At 58.6% G+C, this 24,743-nt stretch overlaps 3 protein-coding genes across 3 annotated transcripts; all 3 read left to right on the forward strand.

Annotated features, from left to right (window-relative positions):
• Positions 1–7,295: 7,295 nt before the first annotated feature.
• Positions 7,296–13,174, forward strand: ACY3 (aminoacylase 3; the record flags this gene model as incomplete). The annotated part of the gene is given in 10 exon segments (XM_079707717.1): positions 7,296–7,316; positions 7,320–7,534; positions 8,515–8,641; positions 8,943–9,048; positions 9,159–9,186; positions 9,188–9,497; positions 10,878–10,920; positions 10,923–11,081; positions 12,170–12,273; positions 13,070–13,174. Coding segments are annotated over 10 exon segments (1,218 nt in total).
• Positions 13,175–13,238: 64 nt separating this feature from the next.
• TBX10 (T-box transcription factor 10) lies at positions 13,239–20,753 on the forward strand (the record flags this gene model as incomplete). The annotated part of the gene is given in 13 exon segments (XM_079707718.1): positions 13,239–13,350; positions 13,680–13,813; positions 14,301–14,331; positions 16,574–16,614; positions 16,618–16,665; position 16,667; positions 17,207–17,474; positions 17,565–17,666; positions 18,023–18,194; positions 19,189–19,341; positions 19,654–19,721; positions 19,935–20,029; positions 20,464–20,753. Coding segments are annotated over 13 exon segments (1,515 nt in total).
• A 1,454-nt stretch (positions 20,754–22,207) lies between these two features.
• NUDT8 (nudix hydrolase 8) lies at positions 22,208–24,226 on the forward strand (the record flags this gene model as incomplete). The annotated part of the gene is made up of 4 exons (XM_079709097.1): positions 22,208–22,401; positions 23,043–23,175; positions 23,749–23,826; positions 23,928–24,226. The coding sequence occupies 4 exons, from the start codon at positions 22,208–22,210 to the stop codon at positions 24,153–24,155; spliced, it is 633 nt and encodes a 210-aa protein (XP_079565223.1). The 3' UTR covers positions 24,156–24,226.
• Between the last annotated feature and the right edge of the window lie 517 nt (positions 24,227–24,743).

Here is a 24,743-nt window from a genome sequence, read left to right on the forward strand (position 1 = left end):
GACAGACACACATAACAGGCCACGCCCATGACAAGCAACACACACACACACACCCCCAGGACAAGCAGGGTAACTGTCACCGCAGCAAGCCCCAGCAGGCCGGTTCTTTTGGAAAGCCTAATTAAGCCATCAGATGTGAATGATGGAGCCCCTTGGCAGCTCCAGGCCTGGTTGTAAAGTATGACATTGATGTCTCTGTCACCTCTGGATAAGGTGATTGGGCAGAGGTCTGGATTCCTAAGTGGAAGATCAGACTCTGTGTCATGGTCTCAGCTTCTGTGATTTTGTCAATCTTCCCCAGGGTAATTTTATTTTATCTTTTTTTTTTTTTTTTTTTTGTGGTATGCGGGCCTCTCACTGTTGTGGCCTCTCCCGTTGCGGAGCACAGGCTCCGGACACGCAGGCTCAGCGGCCATGGCTCACGGGCCCAGCCGCTCCGTGGCATGTGGGATCTTCCCGGACCGGGGCACGAACCTGTGTCCCCTGCGTCGGCAGGCGGACTCTCAACCACTGTGCCTCCAGGGAAGCCCTCTTATCTTTTTTTTTTTAAGTGAACACTTTTGTGACAGTTAGTACATTCACAATGTTGGCATTGAATGTTTTTTTTTTTAATATTTATTTGTTTGGTTGTGCTGGGTCTTAGTTGCAGCAGGTAGACTCCTTAGTTGTGGCATGAGAACTCTTAGTTGCGGCATGCATGTGGGATCTAGTTCCGTGACCAGGGATCGAACCCAGGACCCCTGCATTGGGAGCGTGGGGTCTTAACCACTGCGCCACCAGGGAAGTCCTTGCCCCAGGGTAATTGTAAAATTATCTGATTCCAAGACTCTACAGTGTAAGATTTTAACTATCTTTAACTTCTCGACGGCGTGTTAGAGAGCCTGAAAAGTCTCCTGCTAGAAACACCTAGAGATCCTGGATCAGAAACAAACTGATTTTCAAATACATAGCTGAGCTCTCAAGAAAGTAAGCAGTCGCCCAGGGGAGGGGCTGGGCTCTGAGACTGAAAGATGGCCCACTGAGTATTTCAGTCATGAGCAGGGTGCCCCGATGCGTGGCAGAGTCCCAGACCCAAGACGTATTGAAGGAATAGCCAGAAGGCTGAGCAGCGGTTCTTGTGTAACCGCCTGGGTTTAAAGATCTGAGGAAGTGGAAGGCCTGGACTTGGAATAGTCCTTGTTTGGGGTGTGGGTGGGGGCTTGCTTAATATCTGCATATTCAGGACTTGGGAGCACCTCCTACTGGAAGACACTTTATGATGTGCTGATTTTGATTCTCACCTGTACTGTGAGAAATTTTCATTAGAATTGTTAATTATGCATTTTATATTTTTGATAATTTTTTTTTTTTGCCACACTGCACAGCCTGTGGGATCTTAGTTCCCCGGCCAGGGATCGAACCCGTGCCCCTGCAATGGAAGCTCGGACTCCTAACCACTGGACCGCCAGGGAAGTCCGTATTTTTGATAATCTGCAAGTTAGGTTGATCTATGTCAGCAGGATACCAAAAGTAAAAGTCGATATTTAGAGGGTCTTAGGGTTTATATTTAGAGGGTCAGTCTGGTCTCCATCCCTTACAAGATGCGGAGCAAGCTTGTAAACGTGGACATTTTCCTGAGTGTCTTGTTCAGGCTATGAGACTTTTATGAGAAGGTGAGACCTTCTGATAGTTGTTGAAGTTTCAAAATTTGGCACACAGGCAAGTCATTTTGTGTTGTATATTACGGCTTATGAGGCAGCAGATGTTGTGGTTTTGCTTTTAGAGACAGCCAACCCATCAGCACAGCCCAGGAGTCAGGAAAAGTGCACATGAGACCCCGGCTGGTCAGGGTCCTACTCTGGTGCCAACAGTAGCACCCACTTCGTCCAGCTGAGCAGCCCCATGTTGATCAGGGAAGGCCCACGAGAGAGGGAACCGCCGAGCCCCTCAGTGAGCCCCTTTCTTGTTTACTCACTTATTCCTAGGGGACCCCAAAGTGGTTAATGACTCTGGGACAGGGGTGGCCTCCCCCAGCATCATAGTCTCGGGCAAGGGACCAAGGGCGGGGGTGGGGATGGGGAAGGGGTGGGGAGAGACTATGCCAGATGACCCAGGTCTGGCTTTATCCTAAAGATGTTGTCTTTACTGTAGCAAGGAAGCTTCTGTGGCCCACCTTCCTGACCCGACATATGCGCAACTGTCCGAAAGGTCATCAGGTCAGAACCAGCGAGCTGTTATGACTTGCTCTATTACGATACTTGCTTCCTTGTGGGGTCTGGAACAGAACCTGCAGGGTCTCTGAGGTCTGCCTGTAGGTGATGGCATGGCTGGTCAAGCTCATACCCAAGACAAGGCCAAACCAAGGTCAACCTGACTGGTTTGGCTGGTAAAGGCCCAATGAGCCACTTTTAGATTCAAGGCATATTATTTCCATGGACAGTGAAAAGGAGAATAAGCCCAATCTTGTAGACTGGGGTTCCCACCTACCTCTTACAGTTGGTGTGAGTGTTAATGGGCTCATATGTGTCTGGGGCCCAGGGGCCCCCACCCCGGACATAGTAGAGTCCAGACTCTCATGTAAGTTAAGCCAGCATTGGGCAGAGGCCCTGGCTGCAGAAGTGCCACTGGCCACACACATCCCAGAGCTTCCCAGGGCTCTGTCACAGTCACAGTTTTTGTGACAGCAGCCTCTGCTTGTCCAGCAATCATGGCATGCTGCTGTCCCAAGGCTTGGGGGTGGTCCCAGGGTCCCTTAGATGCTGGTTCCACTCTGGGAACAGGTCACAGTCCAGAGTGGGTCATTAAGAAAAACAACAGTATGGGGTGAGTCCTCCTCGCACCCCCACCCCAGGACACTAGGCCAGCAAGAATGAGTGGGCAGGGTGGTCCTGGGGGGCATAAAGGAACACCTGATATGAGGGCGCTGTGAAAGGCGGACAGGAGGGGGTGAGCAGAGGCCAAAGTGGGACTCAGAACCCGGTCAGGATGGTAGAGGGTCAGGCAGGGGCTCCAAAGCCCCTGGACAGGGACTTCCCTGGAAGTCCAATGGTTAAGACTCCATGCTTCCACTGCAAGGGGCGCGGGTTTGATCCCTGGTTGGGGAACTAAGATTCCGCATGTCGCGGCGTGGCCAAAAACAACAGCAGCAGCAACAACAAAAACCAAAGCCACTGGACAGTGGCCCTTGGGTGTGGCTCCCAGGTCACGTGGCTCTCCTGAGCCAAGACTTACAATTTTGTGGGATGGTTCAGGTTCTGACCCCTCTCTGGGCCTCAGTTCCTCAACTGCAGTGAAGAAGTTGGACCTTTGGATACTCACGATGCCTCTGCGCTCCATCAGGCTGGGGTCTGCTGTGCATGTGTCCGTTCTCCAAGCTTGCACCTGCCCCTTTGCTCCCTCACTCCTCACAGCTGCCTGGACCCAGGAGGGAGCCTCATTCCCATTTCACAGGCAAGAGCCAAGGCCCAGAGAGGGCACTGACTCCCCAAGTCACACAGCTTGTCAGGGAGGGGTGTCAGAGCCAGTGGGGGCTGGGGGTCCCCTCTACTTCCTGGGGCTCAGAGGTGTGACTCAGCAGGCCCACCTCCAGACTGTTCTCACTGCTGTGGCTCGCACACACGTTGGTACACACAGCACAGACATGAATACACAGATCCTCAGACACACAGACACCAGCGCACACACGCACGAGCTTGCACACTCAGTTGGGATTGGGGGCTGCTGTTCCTGGGAGCTCTTGCCCCGGCTCCCAGATGCCCTTCCATTCTATAAACACTTTCTGAGGGTGTGGAGAAAAGGGGAGCCTCCTATTCTTTTTGTGGGAATATAAATCAGTGCAGCCACTATGGAGAACAGTATGGAGATTACTTAAAGAAACAAAATAGAGTGACCATATGATGTAGCAATTCCACTCCTGGGCATATATCTGGAGGAAACTTTAATTCAAACTAATATATGCACCCCAATGTTTGTAGTGGTATTATTTACAATAGCCAAGACATGGAAGCAACCTAAATGTCCAACGACAGATGAATGGATAAGGAATGTACAATGTAATGTACAAATGTACAATGGAATATTACTCAGCCATAAAAAGAATGAAATAATGCCATTTGCAGCAACATGGATGGACCTAGAGATTATCACACGAAGTGAAGTAAGTCAGCGAAGACAAATATCATGATATCACTCATATGTGGAATCTAAAAATTAGTACAGGGGCTTCCCTGGTGGCGCAGTGGTTGAGGGTCTGCCTGCTGATACAGGGGACACGGGTTCGTGCCCCGGTCCGGGAAGATCCCTCATGCCGCGGAGCAGCTGGGCCCGTGAGCCATGGCCGCTGAGCCTGCGCGTCCGGAGCCTGTGCTCCGCAACGGGAGAGGCCACAACAGTGAGAGGCCCACGTACCGCGAAAAAAAAAATAATAATAATAAATAAATAAAAATAAAAATTAGTACAAATGAACTTATTTACAAAACAGAAGCAGATTCACAGACATAGAAAACAAATTTATGGGAACTTCCCTGGTGGTCCAGTGTTTAAGACTCCGTGCTCCCAACGCAGAGGGCCCAGGTTCGATCCCTGGTTGGGGAACTAAATCCTGCATGTATGCCGCAACTAAGAGTTCGCATGCCGCAACTAAGACCCAGCACAGCCTAAATAAATAAATAAATTTAAAACAAAAACTAAAAAAACACACAAATTTATGGTCACCAAAGAGGAAGTGGGGGAGGGATAAATTAGGAGTATGGGATTAACATATACATACAACCATATATAAAATAAAAAACAAGGTCCTATTGTATAGCACAGGGAACTATATTCAATATCTTGTAATAACCTATAATGAAGAATTAATTTAAAAATCAAAAGAATTTTAAAAAGAATATATATATATATAACACAATATTGTAAATCAACTATACTTCAATTTAAAAAATAAATAAATTAAAAAATATATATATGTATATACCTTCTAAGACGGGGACGCTGGACCCCAGCCAGGGGAAGTGAGACTTTCCAGGACCCCCTAAGGCTGTCCTCCCCAGAGCTGGGGGCCCACCACCTCCTGGCAGGAAGCATTCTGGTCTCCAGCGACCCCCCAGATAGCCAGGGCTGCTGCTCAGACCCTTCCTTCCTTCCCAAGAGGCCCAGCACCGAGAGAATCAGCAGAATCCCGGCAGCCTGGGAGGGCCTCTCAAAGACTGCGGCTTCTGCCTTAGAAAGCAGGGCCTCAAGGCCCCCACCCTGAGCGGAGCGGGGAGCAGGGACCCAGAGGGAGGCAGACACCCCACTGACTCGCTCCACCACCCCTGGCCAGGGGATCGGCCGAGTCACTCAACCTCCCAGAGCCCAGGTCCAGCCCCACGAACAGAGCGAATGACGCCAGGGCCAGTTGCCCATGAAGATTCAGTGACCCCACCCCCCCAGCTACCCTCCTGAGGTACCAGCAGGCCTGACAGGTCCCATAGCTCCACCTATGAGGGTGAGCAGGAGAGCAGGAAAGTGCAGGGTGAGCCCAGCCCTCACGAGCAGCTGCAAAGAGGGCTGGCCTGGAGGGAGCCCCAGCTGCTGGGCCTGGTTCTGGAGCAGGACTGATACCCCCTGGGAGGACTCAGCCTGGTCGTGAAGAAGGCCTGGGACAAGACGCCTGGGGGAGGCCCAGCTTCAGGGCCCCAGTGCTGGCACACAGTAGGCACTGGTGACATGACGGTCACTGCCCAGCAGCGCCTCTCTCCTCAGGGACCACTGGACCGCCCTCGGCTCCTGGGGAAAGGACAGGACTTGGGGCCACGTGCAGGGGACTTCGTCTTCATGCTTCCCCCCTTGTCCCTTGAGAGCAGCAAGAGGAGAGTGCGCTCAGATTGGACACCCCCCAGGTTCCAATTCCAGTTCTGCCTCTAGTGTCCTGGGTACCCTTGGACATCCGATCTGAGCCTCAGTTTCCACATCTATAAAATGGATCTGAGGGTCATTTCCAAAACAAAGCAAGTTGAATCATTTGAGTCATACCTGTCCCTGAAAACGATCAAAAACAATGAAATATTTTGAAATTCTTTAAAGCATCAAAGAGCTGTAAAGCTGGGACCCCACAGCTCATAGCCCTTCAGGGTAAAGGGTGACCCAGGAGTGACCCTGGCCCTCTGAGGGCTGCAGGGACAGAAGCATGTTGCTGAAGGGATGGAGGGAGGGGGACATTCCTCATCTGGGTGGCCACCAAGGCACCGTCTCAACAGGCAACTTGTAGTGGCCTGGACTGGTGGTGGCCCATGGCTCAGCCAGTGGTGGATTCCAGGCCTGCCCTCCCTTGGCTGGACACCTGGGCAATGAACGGCCTGCACTTGGCAGCCCTCCAGGGCGCTCTCTCGGGGAGTAGTCTTCATCCCAGGCTTTAAAGAGCCCCTACAAGCAATTTCCCAAAGCCCTGTGCAGCTCCCCAGCGGGAGGCCCAGCTGGCCCCAGGAGGCGGGGATGTTGAGATTCCCAGAAGAGGGACCAAGGGCAAGAGCAGGGGCCTGGCCGCAGGACATGGACTCAATGGACCATGGCAGCAGCAAGCAACAGTGTGAGGTAGAGGCAGGCAGGGAGACCCCAGCACTACTGACCTCTGGGTGGACCTCAGCCCATCACCCACTCCTGCCCCCTGCTCTCCACCAACTCAGCACAGACACTTCCTGCCCAGGGATCTCCTGGCCCATAAATACCCATCGTTCCAGGAGTGCACATCCCAGCCCTGGTGGCCCAGGCAGCTGAGACCTGCGTTAACAGGTAACCACCCCTTCCCTAAGGCCCCTGCACCAGCTCAGAGGAGCATGGGGGAGGGGCAGGAAGGAATGGGAGTCGCCTGGAACCTGACACTCCACAGCCAGCTCCTGTGACACTGTCCACTTCCCCTGCTGTGCCCGGTTTCCCCATCTATAAAATGGGAGCACAGCCCTCTTGCTAGAGGGAGTGTGCCTTGGTGAATCCATCTTCCCAAGTCTGGGCCCCTTTTCTCAACTTGGGAGAAAGAAACTCCTTCTCTCCAAAGGGAGCAGAGAAATGATCTCCTCAGAGAAAGGCAGGGGAGGGCAATGCTTACCCTCAAGGGAAGGGGCCCAACGGAGGGACCAACCTGGACCACTGGAGGTGCAGGTGGGACACCGCTGAGCTAACATCCAGCTGCGGCTTTGGACAAGCAACTGCCCCGCCTGGCTTGGGCTCCTCAGGCCTCAGGGAGCTCACCACCACCAGCCCAGCTCTAAGCACTGGGTGTTGTGCTGGTGCCAGGGTTGCCTAAGCGGGTCCACCCACCAGGTGCGCCACCCCACACGGCGATGTGCTGGCTGCTGGTGCCCTGAGAGGCCCTGCACCACGTGGCAGTGACCAGGGCCACTCACGGCAACGAGACAGCTAGCGCCTATCTGGCCTGGCACTGGCTGCGGGTCCCAGGGGAGGTGCAGAGACTCAGCCTCTCCACCATGCCTGTGCGGCTGGCCAACCCGGTGGCCTCAGCCGCCTGCTGCCGCTACGTGGGCCATGACCTCAGTCATGCCTTCACCGGGTCCTTCCTCAGGTGAGCATCCTGCCCTGCTGCTACAGCTCCCGCTGGGGAGCTGCACAAGGCTTTGGGAAATTGCTTGTAGGGACTCTTTAAAGCCTGGGATGAAGACTACTCCCCCAGAGAAAGCCCTGGAGGGCTGCCAAGTGCAGGGCTGCCAAGGGCCCCCACCTGCTAAGCTGGTCCAGTCCCTCCACCCGGCAGGAGGCACCCTTCTGCCTGTGATGCCCATTCCTCCCTTTTCAGTTTAGAGAAATTCAGATTGATGTCACCTCCTCCAGGAAGCCCTTCCGGATCCCAGGCTGAGACGGGGCCTCTTCTGGGTTCCCCAGACCCTGGGCTTGCCTCAGATCAGCCCCCCACAGGCCGCGTTTACACAACCACTGTTTATACCTTCCTTCAGTGGATACTGGCCGAGCCCCATCTCTGAGCCCCATCTCAGGCCAGCTCAGGTGAGAGAATGGGGAATAGGACTGAAGCACTGTCCTCAGCTTACTAAGGACAGAGAAAGGACAGAGACAGAGAAAGGACTCAGCGAACACAAACCAGGAGGCTAAATGCAGGGGTGGGGGCTACACGAAGCATCTAACTTGGTCAAGGGCAGTCAGGGAAGGCTTCCGGAAGGAGGCGGGATCTCAGCCAAGCCCCAAAGGGTGAGCATAAGTTAACCAGGTGGAGAGGAGAGGAGTTTCAGGGAAGGGCCCAGCAGGTACGAGGCCTGAAGGCGAGACCAGCACAGTGCTTGGAGGTGTGGCCGGCTGAGAGCTGATGAGGCGGGTGGGCAGGGCCAGGCCGAGGGTTTGGGGCCGTGCGAGGAGGCAGGCATCCACATGAGCCCCTGAGCTGCTCTGTCCCTCCTGCAGGGTCTCAGGGGCTTCAGTCCTGTCGGGCAGCACAAGGCTGCCCTCCTCCGCACCACTCACACACTCTGACCCTCTGATCACTGACGGAGACTGTCAGGGGCTGACACTACGTTTTCGCCCCTGAAATGCCAGGGCCAACGCGGATGACCCACACGAGGTGTCAAGGGCCAGAGACCTGAACCAGCTGCTGGGGCCCAAGACCTCGGGCCGGCCTTCTACTTATCCCAGACCTCCACAACACCACGGCCTCACATGGAAGGCACCTACAACGTTTATGCCATGCACCTGTGCCACCACCTACAGGTGGCCCTAGCCTCCCAGAGTACACAGCAGGGGAGGGGGGAAGGGGACAGAGGCCCTGCCCGGCCACCTCTTCTGGGCTTCAGTCCCCGGGGCCTGCGGTACGCCGAGCCCTGTGGTCCCTCTCTCCCCTCCCCACAGGAGGGCAGAGGGAGGCGAGAGCTCCCTCCAGGCTCTCCCCCCTCACCGCACTCCCACCTCATCTTCCACTCCCGAGTAGCCTGGGGCCCTGACCCGCCCCTCCCAACCCCCGGCTGCAGAGCCCTGAGCTCCCGGCCGGGTCGTTCGGCACCAGCGGCGGGGAGAGGAGAGTTAGAGCGAGCACACCGCGAACAAGAACGGAAAGGGTAGGTGGTGACCTCAGAAGTGGGCGGGCCCTGGAAGGGCGGGGCCAGACGATGGGCGGGGTCGGGGCCTGAGGTCTGGAGCGCCCCCTCTCTCGGGCGTCGCCTGACCCCTCCCTTCTCGGTCCCCAGCCCTGGAGCTGCGCCCCGGCCCCAAGGGTGCTGCGGGCCAACCTTTTCACCAGGATGAGGGTCCTGGTGGCCGCAGCTGTAGACTTCATCGAGCTGTTCAAGAGACCCCCGGGGTCTTGCTGGGAAACTAAGGCCCAGAGAGGAGAGGGCGTGGCCCCGGGACCAAGGAGCCAGGCTCCCCACTGCCCACTCTGCCCTGGGCCTGGAGGGAGGGACGGGCTCACAGACCCAGCCTCCTGCACAGGCATGGAGATGGAAGCATATGGAACCGTGAGCAGCGTGGTCTTCCCACGCACCGAGGCCGGGGACCTGGCCGGCACCGTGCATCCTCAGCTGCGGGTGTATGAGACTCCAGGGTCACAGCCTTGGGGTGTCAGGTGAGCCTGAGGCCCAGAGGGAGGGATCACAGGTGCCTCCCTCAGGGTGGGTCATCAGCACCTCAGAATCAGGAGCAGGACAGGAGGCTGGGCCCCCCATGCCCGCCCCTACTGCCTCCCGGGGAACCCCACACGCAGGCCTGGCACTCGGGGCCACAGTGATCCTCACAGCGCCTGCGGAGAGCAGGAGGGGGCTCCTCAACAGCCTGGACACGCCTCCCTGGCTGCTGAAGGCGGAGGAAGGGAGGGGATGTGGAGCAGGCAGGACCCAATTCACCTGCTTAGAGGTGCAAATACAGAACCCTCTCTTTAATTAAACCCTTCCAATTAATTCCACGAGCGTCCCTATGCACGTTAGCAGGGAGTCCAGCATCTCCATCTCCAGGCCTCCGTTTCCTCGTTGTCACAGGAATGGGGTAATCCTGCTTCTACACCTAGCGAAAAGGAGGTGGGGAAGAATGGGCGGCCCACCAGCTGCTGCTCTACTTGCTGCCACATGGGGTCGCTGTTGAGCAGTGCCCATGCCCTCCAGTGGCCTTTTATGTCCTGCAGTCCCGGGCGGCAGGGTCCTAGCCTGCTTAGTACCTGTTTCCCAAGCCCCTCAACCTGGCCTTCAGAGGTGGGAGGAGCTTCAGAGAGAGCCACCAGCTCTGTTGACACCGGCCCTCCCCGACCCACCGCAAAGCCCTGACCATCCAGAGCACCCTCCATAATGAGTCTTTGTGGGCTCTTATTACAGCTTCATGTTTTATTTTGAGGTGTTATTTTACTTGTAACAACATTATGGTAGAGGGGGCACCATCCTTTCAGTGTTTAGGGCTAGAGGCCCATCTTCCTCGTGGCTGCTGAATAAAGTCATTTTGAGTGATTTCTCCCACAATTTAAAAATTTATTTAATAAACATATTATATTCACTATGTGTCAGGCACTGTTTTAAGCACTATTAGCTGTTTAATTTAGACTTCAGGATAATAGGAGGAGATAGAATAATCCCTATTTTACAGATGGGGAAGCTGAGGAACAGAGAGGTTAAGTGACTTGCTCAAGGTCACACAGCTAGCAAGGCTTTGAACGCAGGCTTCACTATCTGTGCCCGTAACCACTAGGGTATACTTCCACAATGACAAGTGTCTTTCTAAGGCGACTGGTGTCTCCATTTCTAGACACAGAGCCAGTTGGCATCTCAGCAGACACCCTGTTGCATTGATCGAGGAAGTGAAGGAGCAAGTGGGCAGGGCCATAAGTGAGGGGCATCTCTTAGGCAGTCCCTGCTGGGGTCGCCCGCACTGAGGCCAGGGCAGAGGTCGGCCCCAGCAACCTTGGCTCTTGGCTCTTCTTCCAGGACAGAGACTTCGAGCCACTGCGGCCTGGCGCACCCATCTTCCAGATTTCAGCGGCGAGGACGTGCTATATGAGGGTGAGTCCCCCATGGACCCTGTGTTCATCAACGAGCTTGCCTACTATGAGGAGGGCATTGCCTTCCTCCAGACTGAGAGGCTCACGTTCTCCGTGCCTGCCCTGCCCACACTGGCCTCCCCCCGCCAGGGTTCCTGATCCAGGCCACACCTGCCCGGCCTCAGCCCTCCCTTCTGAACAGGGGGTCGTGGGGCACAATCTCGAGCCCAGGGCCCCCCCTTTGCCACCCACTGTGTACCATGTTTCTTGCCATATCCCCACACCTCCCTGCCTCAGTTTCCCATTCTATAAAATGGAAGATGTCCAGGGGTCCGTGGTTCATGTCCTCTCACCTGCATGGCCCCTCTCTGTGACCTCAGGATCTGGGGCAGGTCTGGCTCAGGGTGGTCTTGGACATTCTGTGTGTACTGGGGCCGGGGATGGCTGTCTCTGTGCCCACGCTTTTTCATCAGTGCCCAGGGGGAAGATCCCATAGTGTGTGTGTGTGTGTTGGGGGGAACTTGGAGAAATACTGTCCTGGGGCCAGCAGAGGGGCTTCCAGAGGAGGCCATGACCCAGAGGAGGGCTCCAACCCCTTTGCGTTCCCAGGGCCAGTAAGTCGATCTCTGTGTGCCCGTGTGTGTGGGTGTCCAGGCGTGTGCCTGCCCCAGGTGCTCCGTGGTTGTGTGTGTGTGTGTGTGTGTGTGTGTGTGTGTGTGTCTGCACACACATGTGTTTCTGAGAGCCTCAGTACCTTGGGCATTCTTCCAGGGGGATCCATATGTGGCTGGTGGCACAGCCCAGATGCGCATTTCCAGGTGTGTAATGAGCTCAGGGCTCATGGGGGCTCAGGGGGCGTCAAGGCTGGGGAAGGGGTGCAGCTCGACAAGACTCTCCCCACCCAGGACAGCCGTCCAGGCACAGGGATGCAGGGAGGAAGTGCAGGTAGGGCAGGTAGGGCGGGCGGAAGTCTCCTGCACCACCCAGGACAAGAAGTCAGTGTCGGGGAGGGAGCGGGCACAGGGTCTGCGGCTGGGGTCCCCTCAGTCCTGCCCCAGGCACTCTCTGCAGGGTGTCCACAGCAGGGCTGAACTGGATGGGGTGGGATGGGGCCTGGACACAGCCTCACACTTTCCATGCTCCACCCCCCGGGCCCGCACCCCACCCCGCCCCCGTGCTGAGAGCATCGCTCCTGCCTGACAGTGCGGCTGGTGGAGCCCAGAGCTCCGTCCCCTCCAGGCATCACTCTCTGGCCCCTCTACACGCCCGCCGCCTGGCTCATCCATCTCCCCGCGGGCACAGCTGCCACGCTGACTTCTGCTATGGAGCAGCGAGATGAGAAGGTGTGAAGGATATGGGGGCACCAGGGACAGGCTGGCAGGCAAGATGCATGAGGCGGCAGGGGGCCAGCAGGCGCCTCCGGCAGGGAGGGCAGGCTGGCCGGGGAGGACGCGTGCCTGTGTGCGTGGTGTGTATGTGTGTGTCTGTGTGCGTGTAAGAGGAGCTTGTGCACATGTGCACAGGAGTGGTGGCAGGTCATCAGGTCTTGAGTTCGTTTATGCATTTGGGCTGACATGTGAGTGTGCCCACGTATGCATGAGCATGTGTGTGTGTGGGGGGGTGTCCCATCACACAGACCAAAGGCATGTGCAAGCACACACTCATATCAGGAGCCAGTAGAACCCCGGACCCCTGGGAGTCCGGGTGAGGGGGAGCCACTAGGACTGGTGCAGATCCCCCAAACCCCTCCATCATCTGCCTATTTCTCACCTGCCCCACTGTGCATCTTGGGACGGGGTGGCACCTGGGAGCTGCTGGGACCCTCCATCACAGGCGCAGAGAACTCTCCCCCATCTTGCCCAGCAGCAGACCCCAGTGCTGGTGCAGCTCCCAAAGCTGGCCGTGGGTCTATGCCAGGGGTTGGCCCATGCTCTCCCCGAGGGATTCCTCCCAGCCTGGCAGGCAGGGACCGGGGGCACAGGGGGTGGAAGCAGCAGGCCTCCCTGAGCTGAAGGGAGGAGAGGTCTGCCCCCGACATGCGACATGTGGCTCTGGGAGGGCCCAGGGTGTCACACTCAAGAGGAGCAGCCCCTCTCTGCCCCCTGTTAGGTATGGCCTCTGCCAACCCCTTGTTCCCAGTGCCAGACTCTGGAGGAGTTGCGGGGGTCCAGCCGCCTTTGGGGACCCCAGTCGAGCACGCCCAGCTTGGTGTGCGCTCACCTAGTGCTCCGGCCTGGGGGCTAGCCTGCGATGCTCCCTCCTGGAGAGGGCTAACCGGGGTCTAGCCCCATGACCCTCCTTGCACCACATGGCAGACACCAGCTTCGGGGAACCCCCCTCCTCTGCCTTCCTGACTGGAGATGTGTGTTCCCTGAATGCGCAGCCCCAGACAGGCAGGGGCCACCTGGGGAAGGTGTCTGGTCAGGACATGCCCCAGAGGCCTCTGACCTGGGCCAGTGTCCCCCACTGTGGGGACTGTGTAGGCACCGTCAACCAGGATGGGGACAGCTTACTGCCCCCCAGGCTGGGCCAGCCCATCCCAGGCAGAAGCGATTATGTACTTAGTTCAGTTGGGAAAACTGAGGCATGGAGATGTCAGGGTCTTGCCAGCGTTGCATAGCTCATCAGGCCGAGTGGTCAGGAGGACCTGGCTTCCTGCCATCCAGTCCTGGGGCTCTGCCTCTGCTAGTACTTGCGGCTGCTGCCCCTTTGCCTTTCCTGCTCAAGCTCCCTGGTGATTCCACTCCAGCAGCCCCAGGTCAGGTGTCTGGGTCCTGGGGAGAGAGATTCGCCTCTGCCATTCAGCCCTCCATGCTCCTGCCACCACCACAGCCCCCTGACCTCCCCAAGGCCCTGTCAGCCCCGGCTCCTCCAGTCAACCAGGCGAGGGCCCCTGAAGATCACCCAGCCTGTCCTCGACATGGGCCCCTGCCTTGTGCCTGGGCCCATTGATCAGGAATGGCTGGGGGGCTCCTAGCTGGGGAAGGGAGGAAGTCGGGAGGGGGGATCGGGAGAGGGAGAGGAGGCTTTGCCACGTCAGAGCCTTCCCACCTGTCCTCCTCCCCCACGGCATCGCGCCTGGAGCTGGACCAGCCCAGCCAGGTGCCTTGCACAGTCCAGTGCGAGGGTGGCTTGGAGAAGGGGCTCTGCACACCCCAGAGCCAGGGTCCTGCCTGCAGAGACTAGGTGCCTGGCTTGGGTGGAGAACCAAGACCTGGGCGATCGAGGAGGGAAGGCCAGTCCTGCCAGGAGACTGGGGACTGAGTGAGGGCCCGAGAGCTGAGCCGTGCTGCTGAATGGACCGGGAGACCGGGAGACACTGACCACAGGCGGGACAGGCAGGGACCCCAGCTGAGCCGCCGTTCTCCAGGAGCCGGAAGTCCGGGCTGTCCCCATGGCAGGTAAGGGGTGGGCAGCCAAGGGAGCCCCATGGGTGGGCTCAGGCTCTGGGGTGAGTGGAGTGGGGGGCAGGGACTGGGCGTGGGGACCAAGGAAAACCCACTGGACCCAGGGCCTGGGCAAGAGCATGGGGCAGGGGCACCCCAGACTGAGGCCTCAGATCCCCCAGGGCAGTGTCGATGGGCTCACAGCCACCCAAGTGCAAATATAGGGGTGCTGACAGGCAGGGAGACACAGCCATTTCTGGGAGGTGAAAGCCTTATCAGACGTGGGTGACCTTGGGCCTGGCCCCGCCCATCTCTGGGCCTCACCCCTTGAGGATCAAGGTTGGTGGGGGGGCTGGACAAGGAGCCTCTAACTTCCCCTCCAAACCTGACTTCTTGCCGGTGGGAAACTGTCAACTCCTGACCCCAAGAAGTGCTGGCTTTTAGAGGAGCTGGGCAGAGGACAGGCCCCTGCCCAGAGTTATTGGGGGTGCTCAGGGGTGGCACATTGACTGGGATGGGCAGGGTGTAGGCTTGTAGAAGACTTGAAAGCCAGTAACCAGCCTGTGAAGCCCCCAGGCCCAGGCCCATGAGCCTCCCCGACTTGGGACACATCACCACGGACCCTGGGGGCTGGCATCGGTTACCTGGATGATGTACATGCTCCAGCAGGACAGCTGGGTGACGGGCAGTTGCCCATGTGATGGCCTGGTCTAGGTGGTAGGGGACATTAGCCCATCCACCCTTCACGCCCCTCTCAGTGAGACCCACCCACCTCCAGACTACAGAACTCCCAGGGGCTTTAGTGAGGTGCCACTTCTCACACGTGGCTCTCAGGGCTGCTAAGGATGGGGCCGTGGGCCCGGAGCCCCACACTCTCACCAGGCACCTACTGTGCACTGACTCTGGCCAGCACATCACACGCTATACCATCCCAGGAACCTCCCTCTACCCATCTGTCTATCCGTCCATGCATCCATCCATCCAACACCAAAATTCTACCTCTGCCCAGAGGATCTCATGGTTTTACCAGGTCCTCAGCCCCTTATGGGGCTGCTAGAAACTAACAGTTTGTTTTTCAGGATATTTTTCCTAGTTTTCAAATTGTAATTGTGTTAAAATATATGTAACATAAAAAATGATCATTTTCACCATCTTTAAGTGTTCAGCGGCATTAAGTACATTCATACTGTTGTGCAACCACCACCGCCATCCGTCTCCAGAACTTTGTGCATCTTGCAAAACTGAAACTCTGTCCCCATTAAACATTAACTCCCCTTCCCCTCCCCCTGTCCCTAGCAACCACCATCCTACTTTCTATGAATTTGACTACTTTAGGCACCTCTCATGAGTGGAATCACACAGTATTTTTGTGACTGACTTGTTTCACTTAGCGTAACAGCCTCAAGAATCATCCACGTTGTAGCCTGTGGCACAATTTCCTTCCTTTTAAAGGCTGAATAATATTCCATTGTCCGTATAGACACATTCTGTGTATCCATTCATCTGTCGATGGGCACCAGGGTTTCTTCCACATTTTAGCTATTGTGAACAATGCTGCTATGAACCCCGATGTACACATATCTGTTCAGGTCCCTGCTCTGGATTCTTTTGGGTTTATACCTAGGAGTGAAACTGCTGGATCCTATGGTAATTCTATCTTTAATATTTTGAAGGACTGTCAGCAGTTTTCCAAAGGGTTTACACCATTTTAGATTCCACCAGCAATGCACGAGAGTTCCAATTTCTCCACATCCTCGCCAACACTTGTAATGTTTCATTTCTTGTTTTTGTTATTGTTTTGGATTTTGGTAATAGCCATCCCTGTGGCTGTAAAGTAGTATCTTGTTGTATCAATAGTTAGGATTTTTTTTTTAAATCAGAAGGGTGGAGCTGTGGCAAAGCTTTTGGCCAAGCCTTGTGCCAGGACTGCAGATCAAAAGGTGGGCTCCGGGCTTCCCTGGTGGCGCAGTGGTTGAGAATCTCCCTGCTAATGCAGGGGACACAGGTTCGAGCCCTGATCTGGGCGGATCCCACGTCGCGGAGCAACTAGGCCCGTGAGCCACAACTACTGAGCCTGCACGTCTGGAGCCTGTGCTCCGCAACAAGAGAGGCCGCGATAGTGAGAGGCCCGCGCACCGCGATGAAGAGTGGCCCCCGCTTGCCACAACTAGAGAAAGCCCTCGCACAGAAACGAAGACCCAACACAGCAAAAATAAATTAATTAATTAAAATAGGTTTAATTAAAAAAAAAAAGTAGGCTCCTTAGAAAAAAGTGAGGAGGCCAGAGCAGAAAGATGTTAGAACCAGCTTCTGGAGGCAGGATTTGGGCCAGTTTTTGGGGTCAGAGATGGGTAAGAGTTGTTCGTAGTAATTCGGGGATCTCCTTCAGCTCAGTATTCCTTAAGCAGCACAAGGCAGCCAGGTCTCCCCAGAGCTGAGAAAGACCCCCCACCCCCATGACCCCATGTGTCGCGTCATCCGTAACAGATGTCCTTTATGAAGGGCCTACTGTGTGCCAGGCTCGTGCGTGTCCTCACAAATCCTCACATCAGCCCTATAAGGCAGATATTAAGAACCGTTTGTGACATATGTGGAAACTGAGGCTCCGGGAGGTGAAACAATTTGCTCAAGGCCACTCAGCCTCTTGATGGCTCAAAGATTCCCTTGGGAGACTGACAGGTCCTGTCTCTGGTCTCCAGGAGCTTTAAGTGAGCATTTACCTCATGAAGTGATGCCGAGTTGGGGATCCTGTGGGAAAACAGGCCTGGCAGTCAGGGAGAGCTTCCTGGAAGAAGAGGCATCTAGGTGCAGCCTGAAAGATGAAGGCTGGCTGGGTGGAATGGGGGTGGGTGAGGTGAACAGGGGCCCACGCTCCGTCCTCTCTCTCCAGCCTTCCTCTCTGCTGGCCTCGGGGTATTTGCCCCCTCGGAGACCTACCCTTTGCCCATGACGAGCTCCAGCTGGGAGCCCCAGCTGGACTCCCTGTTACCATCAGGCCCTTCCACCAGCTCCACAGGGGCCCAAGCCATGGCTGAGCCCACAGAGCAGGGCCCTAAGAACCCACGTGTGTCTGGTGTGATGGTTCAGCTGGAGATGAAGGCTGTGTGGGAGGAATTCAACCAGCTGGGCACAGAGATGATGGTCACCAAGGCGGGCAGGTATGAGCAGTGGCGGGGGGAGGGGGGCGGTGGCGGGAGCTGGGGGCAGGCCGGAACCACAGTCGGGCTGCTGAGCACCCCCTCCTGCAGGAGGATGTTCCCCACCTTCCAGGTGAAGATCCTGGGCATGGACACGCTGGCTGACTACGCCCTGCTCACGGACTTCGTGCCTTTGGATGACAAGAGATACAGGTCCGGGCCTGGCTGGGGGTCACAGCTCAGACCTCAGGCACTTGGTCAGGGAAGTAGACCCCCACCAGCACCCTGAGGGAGGCAGGGGCCAGTTGGAGCAGTGTCGGGGGTGGCCCATCCTGGACAGCAGTGGGCGCACCTGGGCAGGTAGGGTGGGCTAGCCCAGGGCAGCAGATGCAGCCACGGTGAACCCAGGCCAGACAGTACTCTGGAGCCTCCGGTTCTTCATGTGCTGACGGGGCCAGTGCATGGGCAGTAGGAGAGATGCCCTGCCAGTCTTGGCTCCGGGTGGGCGAAACAGATGAGGTGCCATGGGCTGCAGTCAGGGCGCCCTCGCCACCTTGCTCTGTCCCCAGGTATGCCTTCCATAGCTCAGCCTGGCTGGTGGCGGGCAAGGCGGACCCGACCACGCCTGGCCACGTGCACTTCCACCCCGACTCGCCGGCCAAGGGCACACAGTGGATGCGCCAGATTGTGTCCTTCGACAAGCTCAAGCTGACCAACAACCTGCTGGACGACAACGGCCACGTGAGGCCCAGGCCACAATGGGGAGGGCTTGGGCCAGGGCAGGGGACACTGGGGCCTGATTGTGATGAAGCCCGAGCCAGGGCTGGCTGGGCCTTTGGTGCCCAAGTTCACCTGGCCGGGGGTCGGAGAGCAGAGACTGCCAGGCGGGTGGGCCAGGCCCACGTAGGTGCAGGAACCCGGCACCACTGACACCATGTCAAACAGACAAAGATCCCTGCACTCACGGGGGCTCGCCTCCTGGGGCTCCAGGCAGATGGTATGCAAAGAATCCAGATGGCAAAAGGGTGATAAATGCCAGGAGAAAAAGGAAACAGGGAGCGGGGCTGAGAAGGAGGTGGCCGTTGAGTTCAGGGGGCTCAGGAAGCAGCTGAGGCGCTATTTGAAGAGGGGTCTGATGGAAGTGGAGGAGGGAGCCTGTGCATGTAGAAGGGGGAGCCGTTGCAGGCAGAGGGAACAGCAAGTGCAAAGGCCCTGAGGCTGGAGAATGCTGGGGAGTTGAGGAAGCTGTGAGGAGACTCCCGTTTGGCTGGGGTGGAGCTCAGAGGGGCAGTGGGAGGGGAAGGGATCCTAGGGGCATCCAGCGCTGCACTTCAGGGCCAGCTGGCTGTGGAGAGGATTCTGGTCTTCACTCTGTGTAGCTCGGGAGCCACAGGAGGGCTCTGAGCTGACTCACTGGGGCTGCTGTGTGACGGGAGTGCAGCCAGGAAGCAGCTGCGGAAATCCAGGAGAAAGATGACGGTGGCCGGGCGGGGTGGAGCCAGTGGGGTGGGAAAGGTGGTCAGATCCCGGATAGTTCCGAGACAGCTGGGGCGTGGGAGTGAGAGACACCAGGCAGCCTGGATGCTCCGACAAAGGGGCCTTTGATACAGAACTGCAGACTCTCAAGTTCAGACCCGGCACTGCTGCTATCAGATGGGGGCAGCGGGCCCTGGAAGAAGGGCTTCAGCCTCAGAGGGGGTTTGCGGCTGCCCCACCCTTTCCGCACCCCCCGCAGATCATTCTCAGCCCCATGCACCGCTACCAGCCGCGCTTCCACGTGGTCTTCGTGGACCCACGCAAAGACAGTGAGCGCTATGCGCAGAACTTCAAGTCCTTCATCTTCACGGAGACCCAGTTCACGGCCGTGACGGCATATCAGAACCGCCGGGTGGGTCAGGCCACAGCTCGTGAGGCAGCTGCCAGCCCACCTCACAGGGGGGAAACTGAGGCGCCAGGCTCTTAGGCCCCACAGGCACACAGACCCCTGCCCTTCTCTCCTTCCCGGACTCAGTGGGCATCTACCCACAGTCCTTCCCCTGCCTTCATGCCCACTGGCTCTGTGGTTCCTGGGCTGGGGGGCCCAGGTCCCAGGGCCTCCAGATTGGGGACGGGGTGCTCCAGGGAGGAGAGGGTGGCTGAGCCTGGGGCCTGCAGCCTTTCCCCAGCTCAGGGCTGGTCCATAACTACCCTTTCTTTGCAGATCACCCAGCTGAAAATCGCCAGCAACCCTTCTGCCAAGGGCTTTAGGGACAGTGACCCGGACTCCTGGTACCGTCTGGCCCCTGACAGTCCCGCCCAGCTGCCCTAACCCACCCTCTCACCCCATCCCTATCCCCAGGCATCTCCTAAGGCCTCCGACCCTTCTTTCAGGGTCACGCCCACTGGCTTGTCCTGGGTCCCACTGTCTGACTCTGACCATGACCCTTGGCCTGCGTTCTCCGTCTTGACCCCCTGTCCCATTCCTGCTTGCCCCACCTTCAGGCCTATATCTCCACGGCCCCTGCTCAGCGTCCCGACCCGGAGTCGCAGCAGCCTCTGCCCCTGCCTGCTGAAGGGCTTCACAGAGCAGGAGAAAGGTCAGGCCCCAGGCCCACAGACACAGTGGGACCAGAGCCTGCATAGTGGACAGGGCCACGGGGCCCCCAGGAAGGGGCTTCAGCATGCTCAGCAAGCTCCCTGGGCATCTCTGTGGACAGAGAGGGGGAGGCGGAGATTTCTGAGACAATTTGGGACCCACGGCAGAGAGAACAGGGCCGGGACAAGGTGCTGAGAGCAGGGGCAGGGGGGTCGGGGAGACTTCCTGGAGGAGGTGGTTCCCGAGCTGGGCCTTGGAGGACTGGGAAGGGTTTGGACAGAGGGAGAAGGTGGGGAAGAAATTCCAGGCAGAGGGAAGAGCAAGCGCAAAGGCTAAGCGGCGGGCAACTTGGGGTGGGAGGGGCAGGGAAGGGGGAAGGAAGGCTGAAGGTGTGAGGGGAGGTCTGGGGCCCACTCACACCATTTCCTCCCTCAGACCCCAACAAAGCTCCAGCCTTCACCTCCAGGATCCCTGCCAGGCTCCACCATCAGCTGCTGGCTCCCCATGAGGCTCTGCTGGCCTCAGCCACCCACCAGCCCCTCACCTACCAGGGCCTGTACCCTGGAGCCTCAAGCCCCCTCCGAATCCCAAGGGCCCGACTGACACCATACCCCCTACCCAATATCCAGGCTGACAGGGATCAGGGGGGCCTCCCCTTCCCAGCTGGGCTGGGGCTCCTCTCCCGCACTGCAGTGTGCCTGGGGCCTGGCCAGGACCCGCAGTGATGGTAGGGCCCTGTGGACAGAGTCTTCTTACCCTGGAGCCCCGCCTCTTCAGCCTCACCTCTGCAGAGACATCCTCCCCTCACAAGGAGAGCAGGGCAGGTGGAAGCCAGAGAGGAAAGCTACCTGCCCAGAGTTCCAGCAAAGCTGGGATGGTGTCAGGCTTGGAACCAGAGCCCCTACCTCCCAACCTGCCCCCTTCTGCCTTGGAGGTGAGTCCTCCAAATCCTGCTTTACCTCTCTCTTCCCTGCAACATTAAACTGTTTGGAATGGGTGGTCAGCTGCACTTCTGTCCTCGGAGGCCAAGGCAGAGGGCCTCAGGAACGCCCACACCCCAGAGTCTGGGCTGCAGACATCGCAAAGCTCTGCCCACTGCTGCTGGCGTCCCTGGGAGCACAGAGTGATGGTAAAGGTGGCGACACATGCTGAGTGGCAGGGCTGTGAAGGAGGCTGCGTTCCTGCCCTCTGCCTTGTGTGCCCAGATGAGGACTGAAACTGCAGCTCAGGGAAGCACCCGCTCAAAGTCGAAGCAAAACATTGGACACCTGCCATTCCACGTTTAGGTGCTAAGTGCGAGGCTGAGGTGTGTGGTCCTCGAGGGGCCAGAGTCTGGCCGAGGGGTGCACACCACCACAGGCAGTGATCACAGGGATCAAGGTGAGGGTGGCGGGAGGAGTTTGAGAATCCGATCAACACTCCAGGTAGGAGAGCTTCTAGAGAAAGTGACATTTAAACCAATACCTATAAGAGTAGAAATTGCAGAGGACGAGGGTCGGGAGGAGAGACGAGCTCCCGGCGGCGGCGGGAAAAGCAGGGAGAAGGCCGGGGACTGGAGTGGGACCCTTGGAGCGAGAGGGCGCGGCGCGTGCCACCCAGTGGAACCAGGAGAGAGGGCCCGGAGGGTGGGGAGGGCCGGGCACTCCTCCCGCGGCCCCAGGCGTCTCTGCCCCGTAGACCCCCTAAACGCCGACTCCGAACATCCTGGAGCACTTCCTTTGAGGTCCCGGACCCCCGCGGGCGCGGAGAAACGCGGGTCCCGGCGGGGCCTCAACAGCCAGACATCCCGACTCGCGAACCCCGCGGTCAGCACGGCCGAGCCCGGTCGCCGGGCCAGGCGCGACCCCAGCTGCTCTAGGCATTCGTGAGGGACACTCTCCAGACCATCCACGCCAGCTCCGCCCCAGGCCCGCCCCTCTACCGGAAGTCCAGGCTATCTAGTGACGCCCCTTCTGGCCACGCCCCACAACTGCGGAGAGGCCCCTTCCCGGCCTGGGCCCCGCCCCTCAATCGGGCCCCGCCCCTTGGGCAAGGCCGGTGCCGCTACGGAGCCCCACCCTGCGGGCAGACTCCTCCCACGGCCCGCCCCCCAGATTCCCGAGACACCCTGTAGTGTGCGCTCTGCCCCTTCCCTCTCGCCGCCCGGTGACCTCGGTTTCCCGGCCGCTCTGGGCCGGACATGCTGCCCGACTGCCTGTCGGCGGAGGGCGAGCGGCGCTGCCGGCGGTTGCTGGCGGGGGCCACGGCCCGGCTCCGCGCGCGACCTGCGGCGGCCGCGGTTCTCGTGCCGCTGTGCTCTGTGCGCGGGGTCCCGGCGCTGCTCTACACGCTGCGGTCCAGCCGCCTGCCCGGGAGGCACAAGGGTGACGTCAGGTACACCGGCCGGGAACTCCTCTCCCTTCTAGGAAGAGGCCGCTGAACCCGGAGACCGCAGGGTCGTGGGCAAGGCACTTAGACTTTCCGAGCCTCGGTTTCCGCCTCTGTAGAATGGGTCTGGGTCTGAGAGACCGTCCGGCAGAGGGCTATGGCGGGAGTCAGCAACCCACGTCCCTCCGCCCCGAATCTGGCGCCGCAGGTGGTCCTGCCCGGGCGCCGAGCGGATCGCTCGACACCTCGCTCAGATCTGTGTCCCCCTCCAGAAAGGCAGGACTCCGCCCCCTTCCGGCGACTACTGGGAGATTCGTGTCCCCGAGCCTAGGAAGCGTGCGGGGCGGGGCTACCTGGCTTCCCGCCCTGGCCCCGCCCCCGGCGGGAATTGGGGACACCCTAGGGTCAATGTCAGCGCCTCTGGGACCACCATAAGCAGAGTTTGCATATCTGAGCCCCAGGGCCTCTCTCCCTTACTCCCGTTGTTCAGGGAAGTAAACCGGGCCTGGAGAGGTCGTGTGGCTTGCCTAGCCCTCTCTGCAAACTAGGGGCGGAGACGCTATTTAGGTGGGTCACTGCCACAGCCTCCACCCCCACCCTTCCACGGCCCCAGCAGCCCAAGAACCAGGCTCCCTGTGCCTGTTCAGTTTCCCAGGTGGCAAGTGTGACCCCGCTGACCGCGACGTGGTGCACACGGCCCTGAGGGAGACCCGCGAGGAGGTGGGCCTGGTTGTGCCTGAGGCCCACGTGTGGGGTGTCCTGAGGCCCGTGCACGACCAGGTAAGCCCGCCAGGCCCTGAAACCACCACCGGCCCTTGCCCCATTCAGCCCCTCTGCTTGCCCTGGGCTAGGAGCAGGGACCCCAGGGACAAGGAGGGTGGTCGTGGACTGTGGCAGTCACGGAGTGCAGTGGGGACACCTGCCTGACAGTTGTGTTCCATCCTCACACAGCCCGTCAGGAAGGGGCCAGGGGTATTTTATCCCCTTTCTCGAGGGATACTGAGGCTCAGGTCCGGGGGTGGAGGTGGCTCCAGGGTGAATCAGCTCTGCTCTGCTTGGTGGGCAAAGGTTGGGGAGGGCTTTGCAGGGTAGGCAGGGACTGAATGACCACTGGGGGATTTTAGGGTAGTAAAAGTAAGGAAAAGCGAAGGCCCAGAGGCCTGAATGGGTCTAGTGTGTTTGGGGTGCCTGAGTCAGTCAGCGTGGCTGGAGCAAGTCCAAGGGCAGGGGCCGGGTGGACCTGGCCTACACTGCTAAAGGCCCCTGGAGTCTTCCTCTCAGGCTCCCTGCCCCAGCCCCAAAGTCCCGTCGAGGGCCTGCCTCCCCTGACTGCCTGCCCTCCTCCTGCCTCAGCAAAAGGCTACTGTGGTGCCGGTGCTGGCCGGCGTGGGCCCACTGGATCCCCAGAGCCTCAGGCCCAACCCCGATGAGGTGAGTGGGGAGATGCTAGGGGTGGAGTCTGGGTCCTCCGGATGGGCGGAGGCTGCAGTGGCCAGTGCTCTGTCTACCCTCTCGCTGCCTCCTGCCCACAGGTGGATGAAGTGTTTGCACTGCCCCTGGCCCATCTGCTGCAGGAACAGAACCAGGGCTATACCCACTTCTGCCATGGTGGCCACTTCCGCTACACACTGCCTGTCTTCCTACACGGGCCACACCGGATCTGGGGGCTCACAGCCGTCATCACTGAGTTCACCCTGCAGCTGCTGGCACCTGGTGTCTACCAGCCCTGCCTGGCCAGCCCTGAGCTGCCCAGGGGCTGATGACCTGGCCCTGAGCAGCCCCTGCCTTTGTCTTGCCATGCCAGCTCCTCTCCAGGACTGAATAAAGAGCCTTTGCCAACTCCGTGGCGACTGCACCTTCTTCACTGGAGCCCTGACCTTGGGCAGACCCCATGGGACAGCTGGCCTCCTGGCGGGGGTGCCTATGGATAATCACACTGTTACTTGCTGTGCCCACTCACTGTGTGCCAGGTGCCTGGAGTCTTTTTTCTCATTTCACTCTCACCACAACCCTGTGAGATGGGGCCAACGCTGTCCCTGGCTGGTGAGACTGAGGCTCAGGGAGGGTAGACACCTTGCCCAAGGTCACCCCAGTTTGGGATTTGAACCAGGCCCTCTCTGACTCCAGAGACCAAACTCCTAGCCACTACACTGTACGAGCTCCTGTTCCACCTTCCGTGCCTGGCTGACCATGTGCTGGGCAGTAGGCATCCAGAAAGGAGCCCTGCATGCTACTGCAAACCTCTAACATGCCAAGCTCCCACCATGTGCCAGCTGCTATGCTGGGGTCCCATCTGTGCACCAGCCAGATGCTACTCTGCCCTCTGTGGGTGCTCAGTCTGTGGGAGA

Source organism: Hyperoodon ampullatus (assembly GCF_949752795.1).
Source record: "Hyperoodon ampullatus genome assembly, chromosome: 7".
Lineage (NCBI taxonomy): Eukaryota > Metazoa > Chordata > Mammalia > Artiodactyla > Ziphiidae > Hyperoodon > Hyperoodon ampullatus.